This window comes from Colletotrichum siamense (genome assembly GCF_013390195.1).
Source record: "Colletotrichum siamense strain Cg363 chromosome Unknown KSG_Cg363_contig09, whole genome shotgun sequence".
Taxonomy (NCBI): Eukaryota; Fungi; Ascomycota; class Sordariomycetes; order Glomerellales; family Glomerellaceae; genus Colletotrichum; species Colletotrichum siamense.
Genome location: NW_023501022.1, coordinates 1,821,184 through 1,833,486, shown reverse-complemented (window position 1 = coordinate 1,833,486; position 12,303 = coordinate 1,821,184). Strand labels below are relative to the sequence as shown.

Here is a 12,303-nt window from a genome sequence, read left to right as displayed (position 1 = left end):
CGTGGAGAATGGCGGTTGAGGGGGAAAACGTCGCTGCAGATAGATACCTGCGGTGCGGTTTGATTTGGTTTGGCTGCGCGATAGCGACACGAGGAATGCAGGTGACTGACTACCTTGCCTCCAGGTACGGTGACTTCCGATGTCACTGGAAGAGGCGGTGGCAGTGGCAGTGGCAGTGGCTGGCGTCGGCAGCGGACCTTGAGCACGGATTCCCCAAATTGGGAGAGCACCTGATAACCGACCGATCAACCCGTCCCAACACTTGTCAAGGAGACAGGTCCTAAGAGAAGGGACTGATTGCCTTGGCCAACATCTGGAGTGACGGAGTGTCGGTAGTGCGGTTGCTTTGGCAGTGACGTGGTGACCACTCGCAAGCCGGCCTTTTCATCCCAGGTAGCTTTCCGAGAGCGAAGCGGCAAACACCAATACACCATGACAGAAACGAGGTGCCGTCGTCGTCCCTGACCGCAGCTAGCTGCAGATTGACAAGTTGCGGTCACCACAAGCGTCGAGTTCGTCTCTCGAATGCCTCCATCCCGTCCGGTTCCCAAAAGAGGCGGCAACAGCGTGGCATACCATACCTGGCAGGCTGGCATCCAAAGCAAGCAAGGTGGCATCTGCTGACCTTGTCGTCCTGCCAGTTGTTCGTCTGGCGCAGCAACTCTCACCTCCTCTTGGACCCCCTCACCCCTTCATGCTTAAACCCTCATGCGATCGACAAAGGGTCCGTATTCACAATTCGTCGTGTTAGACGATATGGTAGATCAACTATCACCCACAGGCTACCGCAGTACGGATACAGGCCATGGCATGGCATGGCCCGCTCGTACTTCGGTCCATTTCTCGCGCCATGACTGGGGGGAGCACCACAACAGAGAAACCCCATCTTCTGCATAGCAGAGGCCCAATACCAGCCAAGCAATTCGCAGCAGTCTGCAGTGGGCGCCAGGCTGTGATTTCTTGGCGCTCTTTTTCGGCGTCGGCCATTGCACCGCTTCGGCCCTGATTCTCCTCTCTCACAGTCGCCGTCGCATTGAGGCACAGAGAGCATGAGAATTTTTCCTGTCCTTCAGCAGGCTTCTCTCCAGTGTCTCTCCACTTTTGTTCTGTTATTCTCTCAGTCGGTCTGTCTCACCACGAGCCGGGGTCGCGTGGTGCATTTGCCGCACTGCTCACGTCGCACAGAGAGAGAGCGAGGTACTGCGCGGAAGGTAGGACAGGACCGAGGTAGCGGAGGGCTTTGAGCCGCGTCGGCGATGGGGACCGGATGGATGCTGATTACAGAGCAGAGCGAGATTTCCCCGTCTGAAGGAGGGGGAATCCTCGGATGAGGAGGACGTGGAGGCGCGAGCTTGTGTGGACGGTGGCGAATTCGCAACCTTGAGCCGAGTTTAAGTTGAAGGTTCCCAGTGATCCGGATCTTGTTTTTGGGGCCTCTAGAAGTTGGGACTTGGCCGTTGGTGTATTCGGACTCGGTCCCCCAAGAGGTAATCTTGGTGTACCGCCATACGGTGTACCTCTGAATTCCACCTCGCCCAATGCCAGCTGAGGTGGCGGGAGGACGCCGAGGGGACCTTCGGGAGGAGCACCCAGGAGATATTGGGTGTGGACTGTGGCCGACGGATTTAGGCGTTCAGTGGATGACATCCATTGTATTGTGGATATCCCGTGGATGTGCTTCAAAGTGTTGAAAGTGCTCTTTCTATTTTGTGTGAGTGCCGTGCCAGCTGCCGCCCAATGCTCTCGCGGCGGTCCAGCGGCCATCCTGGAAGTTTCCTTTCTAAGAGCAGTGTTCATCTGGGTTCTCGAGGTCAGGGCATCCCAGCGCGTGTGCCTGGGTCCAGCTGGCAGGCAGGAGCGAACTCAAGCTTGGCCCAAAGAGGCCCAGAATCCGGGGTAGTCCCGCAGCAATGAGATGCGTGATTGGCTTCCAGAGAGACGAGGATCGACGCACTCGATGTCATCGCCCACCGCCCATTATTACGCAGTTCGCCGTAATTCGCCAAGCTATCTGTACCAGCCGCACCAGGGAGACTCCTGGAGACTCCTGCGGCGGTTGGCGGTACGAACACTGAGAGGCACAGACAAGCGGATACCGCAGGATAGGTAGCTCCACAGCCGTAGCCCAAGACGCCGCACCGTTCGATTTTCGCACCCTCCTCCATCCTGCCGCGGTGCTTCCGCACTCCATGTCTTGTTGTTTTTAGACTCGCTCTAGAAAATTGCCAGACTCTGTGTCCTTACAAGGCCTGCTGACAAGGAGGCCGGGTGTCGTTGTTATCTCGCGCATTGCCGTCTGTCTGTCAGTGGCATTCATCATGGCCCGTCACCGCTGGTGTGGATTAAGCGGTAGCGAATGCAAGTGCAAAACGTCCTTGGTACTCCGTACTGCTGTACATTGGAGAGCTTATGTGCTCTACCTTAGTGTCGGGGAATCTTGGGACTCAGTCGAGCGGAGAGCTGCGAGGGGTCCACGGCAATCTCGCTCTGCCACTCCGAGGCGGCAACGGGACTGGACGCTGTCGGGTCCAAGTGGACGGCGCTGGCTGAGGCCGACAGCGACCGCCCTGTCTGCGGCGGGGGAGCACTGCAAAAGACATGCTCTGATTCGCATCGTCACCCACTCATCCAGCGCGCTACTTTCTTCGCAGCAGGTGCTGCGGAACAAGTGCAGAATCAGTGTGTACTCCATAGTAAGGTAGCCACTTCACTCCATAATAATTATTGTGGGAGCAGAGCAGGTATCCTTCGGCAAAGCAACACTCCATCGCTCTCACAGTTCACTCCAATTGTCCATCCATCCATCCATCCATGCCTTTCCATACTGAGCGCCGTGGCTCCTGTCCTGCATCGGAAAACTCTGCAACACCAGTGGCTGAATGTCCGCTTGCCGCCCGTTGGTGATTATCCATCAATGTCCATCCGCGACCACCGCTTTCTGCAGAGGTAATGGTGATGTTATGTATACCATAGTGCTGCGTAGGTTGCCAGGCTTGCGCTTTAATGCTGGACTCTGCCAACCCTGCAAACCTGGAAGTAATAACGAAGAAAAATCAACCTTGATGCCAAGACCGCCGCAGCACAGCAAACAAGCAACCTGCTCCCAAGTGTGTGTGAGAGCGAGGTGTGGACTGTACCCAAGGGGAAAAAAAAAACCCACCCGACCTCTCGCTTTGCTTTTGCCCACTTGCGGAGGCAGGTAGGTACCTTCCACAAAGTACCTACCTTCTTTGTATGTAGGTGACCAGGTTGGATACCGAACAAGGTACGCCTACTTAGCGTTGGGTTGTTTAACGCCCAGCATTTCGCATTCGCCCGTTTCTCTCCCTCTACCTACCTTACCTTACCTTGGTCTACCGGTCTTGTACTTTGCTGCCTCACCGTCCGTCCATCTCATCTTTTCCGCCAATTCTTTCTTCTAGTTTTCTGCTTTCTTCCTCCCGAGTCTGCTGGCTTTCCCGTCCGCCCTCGCCTGCGGCCCAAGTACTCAACCGACCCGACCGACTTGACTTCGCTTGCCTGCCGCTTGTTCTTGCCAGCAGCTTGTATGACGCTTGCGCCCTCTCTGCCTGTGCCAGTGCCAATTGCGCGCCGCGGATTCGTCGGACCTCCACACCACTTGGAACTGCCGACCACGAACATATTCGCGCAAGCTTGCAGCTAGAAGGATTACATGACTGTACCAGACTACTTGGACGGGGAAAAAACTTCCAACTTTACTGCCCCAGCCTTTTCCCGCCAGCCAGCTTCTTTACCCGTTTCCCCGGCCGCCACGAACGACTAAGCGACCCCGACATTTTTTTCCCATCTCCCCAAACAGCCGTCGCCAAAGCTTCTCCAAACTGTCGACCTTGTCGCGTGTGCCCGTCCAACCCACGACAGCTGCGCCTCTTCCGAACGTCCTTCGCCGAGGACCCTCGATGCCCGCCGAGCGAGTTGCGCCCCGAACGTCAACACACTTACTGCGTCCATGTGTCAGACCCTAAAGCCATGGCATGGTTGTCATCGGTGTACAGTTAGCAACCCACCGTCCTTCTCCAAACCTCCGTGGTGGTAGATCCTGGCCGACTCCCCCTGCCTCGACGCTTCTTCTCGCCGAGCATGTCAGTCGTCACTGCCACTGACGATGGCGTCCCGGATCGTGGCCCGGCTGTCTTTGCCGTGACAACGGCAACATTCGTATTAGCGAGTGTCATGGTAGCCGCCCGCCTTTTCTGCAGGCGCTTCATCGTCAGAAATGTCAGCTGGGACGACAAGACCATGTTCCTGGCCTGGCTGATTGCCTTTGGATTGTCTTTCACCATTTGCTTCGGTACCCGTAGAGGACTTGGCCGTTACGATTCCGACATTGCTAGGAGCCATTGGGATTCATTGCGAGCGTGCGAATATGTCTTTTCAATACTCTATGTGAGTGACCTCTCGGCGCCGTTGGCGTGCCTGTTGCTTGCGCTGTGGCCCTCCGCCTGCTTACAACCTCACAGAATCCCGCCCTTATGGCAACAAAAACCGCCGTCTTGATCTTTTACTTGCGACTCTCCAAAAACACCCAAAAAGTACTCAGATTCGCTTCTTGGGTCACTTTAGGCATCGTCAATCTCGCTGGCACCGTGCTTACCCTCATGAACATTTTTCAATGTCGGCCCGTTCAAGCAGCGTGGGAGGTTGGGCAGGACACCTCCCAATGCATCCCACTGCTCACCGAATTCATTTGCTCAGCGCCGATAAATATCGTCACCGATCTGGCCATCTTGGCCCTCCCGATACCAGTCTTAACCGGCATGAGACTGCCTCCTAGGCAGAAGATTATCCTCGTCCTTACCTTTACCCTCGGTATCTTTGTTACCGTCGTGGACGTCGTCCGCATCTACTACTTGCAGCAAGCCGTCACCTCTGTCCCCACCGGCGTATCGACCGACCCGAACTCCCGCTTTGGCGGCACCCCGAACTTCGCTTGGAACTCTTCCCTGTCTTTCATGTGGTCAGCTGTGGAGGTGAACGTTGGAATGTCGTGTGCTTGCATCCCGACTCTGAAGCCTCTCATCATCAAGATCCTCCCTGCCATGATCATTGACCCCGACGGAACGCGCTCGAGCACTCAGACGGAAAAGGATATTCTGGACAGCCCGAGAAACCGCAACGGCAGCGACGGCCTGATTTCACCGACAACGAACCCGAACCGCGGCAGTGTTAGTGTCCAGCAGCCACCTGCGGCAGCTCGTGCCAGCCGAGATTTCGGAGCGTCTTTAAATCCTACGACTGCAGACACCGATGGCAATGGGTTGACCGCGCTCGAGTTTCTCACCACCCCCGAAATGACGTTAGAACAATTCGAGGCGTCCAGCGCAGGCAGGCTAGGTGGGATGAGGACCAGAACTTCTATGGCGACCAGCAGAGAGAACACCATCTATTTTGGCTTCGTCAACATGAGGCGGCCGAAAAGCATGGTCAAGTGTGATTCTCAAGAATCGTTCCGCTACTGCCTCGTGGTTACCATCTTGTTCCTAATGTGGGGCATCTCGTACGGCCTGCTCAACACCCTCAACAACGTCATTTCGAGCGTCTCACAAATGTCTGTGGCCCAGACACTTGGTCTCACAACCGCATACTTTGGCGGCGGTTACTTCTTCGGCCCCTTGGTCGTGGGTGAGTGGATTTTGAGGCGCGATGAGCACCACCGCAGAAACCGGAAGAACAACCGGCACGGGGCCGAGAGCGTCGGGGGCTTCAAGGTGACATTCATCGTTGGACTTTGCTTTTATGGCGTTGGAACCATTATCTTCTGGCCATCTGCCGTCACCAAGTCTTGGGGTGGTTTCTTGCTCAGCAACTTTGTCGTTGGCTTTGGTTTGTCCGTCCTGGAAACAGGTGCGAACGCCTTCCTGATTCTCTGTGGGCCGCCAGAGTACGGCGAGACACGACTTCTGCTCGCCCAGGGCGTTCAAGGCATCGGTGCCGTTTTAAGCGGTCTGATGGCTCAGCGGGTCTTCTTCACCAAGATCACCAATCAGGACGGTACCAACGACAACTCCACAACGCTACTCAACGTCCAATGGACCTACCTTGCCATCACGCTTTTGTGTGTGGCCCTCGGGCTGTTCTTCTACTACATGCCCTTACCAGAATTAAACGATAACGAACTACAAGAGACAGCCGACCGGCTGCCAGTCAACCCCCATAAGCGCAGCATTGGCGGGCTACAACTCCGAACATGGAGTCTAATATTTGCCGTCATTGCCCAGTGGACTTACGTCGCTTCGCAAGAATGCAACAACATATTTTTTCGTGCCCTGCTCATTGCCATCCTTCCGAACCAAGAAGACGCCGGATCAGCGGCGACGAACGCAGACACAAACCCCGGGGAGAACAGCGACAAACCGCCTGGCCTTGCACTGGGGGTGACGGACTATCACCTCGTTGCCCACAGCGCCTTTGCTGTATCGCGATTCATCGTCGCATACCTCACGTACTTGTCCGTTCGAAACCCTCGCATGCCAAAGCCGAGAACGTGGCTATCAATCAGCGTGGGCCTGTCGCTTTTCGCTGCCCTTCTCACGGTTGTACTCAGGCCGGCGGACCCCAACATGCTGCTGATCCCGGTTGTTCTGTTCTACTTTGGCGAAGGACCCGTCTGGCCGCTGATCTTTGCCATCGGCCTTCGAGGCCAGGGCCGGCGGACGAAGCGGGCAGCCGCTTTCATCACCATGGGTGGCTCCGGCGCCGCCTTCTTTCCCTACGTCATGTACGCCATCATCAACAACGGCGCCACGGTGCAGCTTGCATTTGTCCTCATCGTGGCCCTCTTCGTGCTGACGGCCTTTTACCCAATCTGGCTCGAGTCCCTCAAGGACGCAAGGGCTATGACGAATCCTGAGCACTCGGTCATTACCGCCGAGGAGCGTCAGGCTCACGAAGACGAGATCGACATGAACCGCGAAGTAAGACGGCGCCGAAGAACAATGTCCACCATTGCGGCGAAGAGCAAGAGAGGCAGCATTTTTAGCAAAATATCCCCGTTTGGCAGAACCAACGGGGAAAGCGTTACTCCCCCGGCCGTTGAGCATTCTGAAGAAAAGAACTCCAACAAGTCGTCCGAGGCGAGCAACGATACACGGTCCCAGACCGTATGAATGAGCGATGTTTTTGATTACTGTGCAGGCCCTTGAGCCTGTTTATATTAATTGTTATATACCCAATGATAATGACGTTCGATGAATGAAAAGTTATGATTTAGACATTTCATATCTTGACCGCTTCCATCATTTTCCGTGAGCTTCCGTTGTGACCACCTACTATGCCAACCCTGACGAAATCTTTTCAAAAACCTGCACGCCCTCTCTGCCCAGCGCCGTGCCGACCCCGACGGCATACGCCCCGACGCTCTTCATCCGCTTGAACCCATCCACATCCGACACACCGCCGACCCCGATGACTTTGATGTGCAACAACTCAGGCTCCTGTGAGACCAGCTCCGCAATCGTCTTGACATTTCCCAAAGCCAGCGGGTGCAGCGGCGCACCGGCCATGCCGCCGAGCCCGGAGCCGGGAAGCCGCGGCGCCAGCTCATCTCCCTCTTCTTCCAACAACAGACACGAGCCGAGCGTGTTCACCGCCGTGATGAAGCTGATCTTGCTCGGCACCTTGAGCATCGCGTTCCTCGTCACGACGGTCGCGTCCTCGCGCAGCGCGGCGATGAGCTCCTGGTAGTGCGCCGGGTGCGTGTACGGCGGCGTCTTCAGCCCGACGGGGATGGCGGGTGTCTGCGGGAGGGCGGCGAGGTAGGCCTTCAGCTGGGCGCGGTCGGACGCGGGCGGCGCGGCGGCGGCGATGTTGGGGCACGAGAGGTTTATCTCCATCGCGAGCGGGTGCGGCGTCGTGGACGCGAAGGCGGCGACGCGGGCGTAGCATTCTGCGATCTCGTCCGGGGAGCCGGTGACGCTTACGATGACGAGCTTGCGGTGGTGGTGGCCCTCGATCGGGGACGTGGGCAGGTCGGCGATGAAGTCGAGGTAGGTGTCGAGGGGGAGCGGGGAGTAGCCCAGGTTATTGAGCGAGGCGACGTCTTCGGGGCGCAGGTCTTTCGGGGAGGTGTGGTGGGAGGAGGAGTTGGGGACGGTGGGGGAGGGGCGGGAGGTTGACGGGGAGAAGAAGGTGTACTGGTGGCGGGCGTCGGAGTGGGCGAAGCCGGCGAGGAGGGAGGTGCGCGTGGTGAGGGCGCCGGTGTGCGGCGAGGCGTGGAGGGCTTTGAGGTCGGAGAGCGTTGTGCACCAGGGGTTGGCGGAGTTGAGGAGGGGCGGGGAGATTTTGAGCTCCGGGGGAGGAGGGGCGTTCATCTTTGGGGGATTGGGGTGGTTCTCTGATGAAGTTTCCTGAACGGTGTTGAAGGAATGACTCACTGAGACATGGGATAGTGAGTGTGGCGGGATGTCTGTGTAAGTGAGTGAGTTCGCAATGAATGATGAGAGGGAAATGACATGAGGTTGTCGTCAGGTCTCCCGAGTCCCGCGCGCCGAGGTGGGGGGAGGCGGGGTTGATAAGATAAGCCGCCCCGGCGAGGTCCGAGGGGCCGGACGGGCCTTTCGGCCGATGTTTAACGGTCAGACTTGTGGCTTCTGTGGATTGGGGGACAATGATATTTTTCGCCAGTTTAGGAAGGTTCTGTGCGGCGGTTAGTGTGCTGGGGGGCGAGTACGGTCGGCTGATGTGGTCCAAAGCCATGTATAAAAGGCGTGGGTGGGCGTGTTTGTTCAACAGCTCCTCTACGCAGATGATGCTTCTCCCAATTGAAAGGCTTACACCTCTCGGTGATAGTTTCAGGACGATCTCATAGGATACTATGGTCTATCTGAGAGAGCCTTATGAACGTTTCAAATGTCTCCGCAATGTCAACTTATACGGCTAGAATACTCACTACCTAAGCAGTAGAAAAGGACGAAGCAAAACTGTTGTATCGGTCAAAAATTCAATGTCCTGGTTACAAACCTAAGTGTCATACGTACTAATCACTGCGATACGTAAACTAAGCTTAGATCAACGAAGACCCGTCTGTGTCATTGGGGGTGGTCTTGGAATATCAGTTCAAACTTAACCGTTAGTACTTATACTGTCTGGAAAGCGCATCCAGGAGAATGAGCTGCGTCTCGCATCTATCAGAGCGGAACCACTGGCTCATGTCGATTATGATTGTGCCTTTCCATACAGCAACACATATGTCGCCAAGGCTTGGGTCTGGTTGTGAAAACGGAGAGTGAACTGTCAAGGTTTCCTGAGTGTATGAATCGGCAAACACCGCTTAGTATTAGTACGAATACTTGCATAATACTATCTGGAAGATAAAAAAGACGACTAGAATGACAGGAATTTACAATTCATGCTCAAGGAGCATGCTTGTTTAGTTACTTGGAAAGGGTCAAATGGTCAGAGCACGCGCCTCGTCGAATATTCCGTGTATCTGGGGCTAGCTAGAGAAAAGCTCCATGAATGCACCCTCTCCCCATTTATGCTATCGCCAGATACTCTAGGATGGAGACTCTCCAAGTCACAGATTTGAAGTCATCGGGTGGACGGTATGTATGCCCGGGATTGCCCGGGATTTCCCAGCGTGGCCACGTCCGGCGGCATTTTTCAAGAGCTTCCAGAAATATTCATTCGGCTCTAGGAACTCAGCATGATTTGTTTCAATCCAGATGCATGGTATGTCTGACCCGGACTAGAATGACGGACGTGTATTCTCAAGGGTACTTAAAAACCTCCCGTCGAATGTCTTTTCGTGAATGCTAGCGGGAATGGAGTTGGTTGAAGGCCAGCTGACCCGGATTACCGACTACAGCAACCGAGCGGCTGTAAGGTGCGTCTTTAAAGTTTCGATTACTAATTACTCGACTTTAGACGGTCTTCTGAAGTGATTTACCTCTCGATAACGCGAATAGCTCTCAGATAGCTAGGGATGAAGATGACCAACAGCCCAACCATATCTGGATTTCGAAGTCGTTCGCCTTCATGCTGAATTTCACATAACGCAGTACGGGAAATCTTAAAACATTCCATCTCGGGCGTTGCGCCTTCGTAGGAAGAATGTCGTCTCTGCGAGAGACCGTAGGGGTTCAAACATCTTGAACCGTGAAACGGGTTCCCGCGGATACCGAACAGTGAACATGTGCGCGGCACTATCAACTTCTGCCGTGGATGAAATGACTTCAAGCTTGAACTCTGGCATATGCTGGGTACCATAATGCGGTCGGTCCTGTTCTTTGCATGAGAAGAGCATTCAACATGGCTGGCTGTGATTGACCAAGCTGTTTTGCACACACAAGATCATAGCGCCTTATGTGTCTCATCAATAATAGCAGTTGCTTCTATGTTTGAAATAAGTTGTTGAAACCTTGCTAGGTAAGCTATGTTCTTACGAGTCGAAATAGCCGACATCCAGCAGGGTAAGTAGATACACTTCTAAGCCACCAATGCTGTGGGCGTTATTCGTCGATGGGTTAGCAGGGGAAGAATCTATGTAATCACGAGTATCCCACTGAGTCAAAGTTGCTCGTCATACTTCCCGTGCAGTATTTGAGTATCATAGATGAACTAACGCGGCCAAATGGCATACATTGAAGCTAATTCGCCCAGAAACTGAAGCATCCTCACCCAGTACAACTTAACATCGAGTCATTGTTGGAAACTTAGGCGCAATACGTGTAGAATCAGCGTCGTTATCGGATCGAGAACAAATTTGAGTTGATGCTGCTCTGGTTCTTGCAGTATCAAATAACAGTCTGGCACAACGACATGGGCGATTCCCGCAGCATTCAGACCAGCCCCAAGCCTCAGTCTAGGCTGAAGCAGCCGCTATCATCTTAGGCAGAACTCAAATATTGGCAGACATGGCCGGTCATACAACTCCAGGGATTCAGGAAATCATGGCCTTGCCCCGTATGACAACACTCCCTGCCATGTGCAGCAACCGGGAGGTCTAGCCATTCATTTATGATGTGATGTCAGCATAGTCTCTCGTATTCGCTCTGGTAATTCGCATCGGCATCAGAGGCCCGGTCGTATACGCAGATGACGGAGGGTGACAATCGTACTGCCGGCCGTCACCACGGCATCTCCCCGGAGTCTGGTCTTTTAGCGAAGGGCACATGCAATGCGTGCACCCGCCCTGAGGCACAAGTCAGGAGGCGAACAATTCTATCTGAGACCGTTCCAGGTGTTGTTATTCAAGCGCTGGCACGGTCGGGCTATAGCTGGCTCCTTCTAAGAGTCGCACAGCTGCTCCGGAGTGGTCATGCGTCAAGCCCGGCCTCCGTTCGGCACGGCCGTCGTCCGTCCGCCCCCGCCCATCCCCGGCGCACCGCGCACCCCCTCAAATACGAATATTACACAAGCAAAACAACCTCGAACCGACGCCGAAGCCAACTAGACTTCCGTATCCCGCCCTCATACCAATCACGCCTTGCCAAAGCCATACAGCCAACCCTCCACACGCGTTCAGCAGCTTTAGGTACCGTACCTTACCTTTCCCCCGCATCTCCGCAATACTTCCCCGTCACCCAACGTTACCAACGGCGCTGGCTGCTGATGCTGATCCCTTCCCAGTCCCGTCCGGCGTCGAGATTAACACCCAGGAACGCCGCGCGTGACCCGAATCCAGGGTCGACCAACCCACGGAAAACCACCAGAGACCCTTTTCCATGCGTCCATCCATCCAACCCCTCCCAACTCAAAACTTCCTTTTGATCCTTCCCATTTAATATGTTGGATTCTCATCGTGGACAGTCTCGCTGCTGGTGTAGCTGAACAACCCATCACTTACTCGGTCTTCCTCTCCCCGCCTTTTCCCGTTTCCCACATCCATCCTGCAGCAGCTATTACCAGCCTGCCAGGTGCTGTCGTTGACTGGCTGACAGCTCCAGCGCACAGCCAGGCACGCGCGCCACACAAACCCCGGACTGAACCCCAGCCCGCTCCCTCCAACCCCAGAAATCCTACCCCAACCTCACTACCACCTCACTACCAGCCCGCCCCAAGCTTAGGTCGCCCGATATGTGCCCTCTGCTATATGCCCCCCTCCCCCTTCATTCTTCTAGAATAAAAGAAAAGAAAACGCGAAAGAAAGGGCCTCAGATGCGACGGCCCGAACAGCCGCGCGAAACGGAGCCCGTCTCCTCCACACCTCCTCTCATCTCTTGCACTCCAACAGGGCAAGGTAAGGTACCTTATTAGCTAGCAGCAGACCTCCATCCGCACACCACGGAGCCGCACACACCGCTGCCGCCACAACTTCACCTCCATGATGTACCTTAGGTCAGG

At 55.2% G+C, this 12,303-nt stretch overlaps 2 protein-coding genes across 2 annotated transcripts; one reads left to right on the top strand and one right to left on the bottom strand.

Moving 5' to 3' along the window:
- Positions 1–4,101: 4,101 nt before the first annotated feature.
- Positions 4,102–7,127, top strand: fucP-0 (L-fucose-proton symporter; the record flags this gene model as incomplete). The annotated part of the gene is made up of 2 exons (XM_036645051.1): positions 4,102–4,407; positions 4,482–7,127. The coding sequence occupies 2 exons, from the start codon at positions 4,102–4,104 to the stop codon at positions 7,125–7,127; spliced, it is 2,952 nt and encodes a 983-aa protein (XP_036489462.1).
- A 162-nt stretch (positions 7,128–7,289) lies between these two features.
- On the bottom strand, positions 7,290–8,330 carry CGCS363_v013201 (Dihydroorotate dehydrogenase; the record flags this gene model as incomplete). The annotated part of the gene is made up of 1 exon (XM_036645050.1): positions 7,290–8,330. One exon carries the CDS (start codon positions 8,328–8,330, stop codon positions 7,290–7,292), a length of 1,041 nt encoding a protein of 346 aa, XP_036489461.1.
- Positions 8,331–12,303: the final 3,973 nt, after the last annotated feature.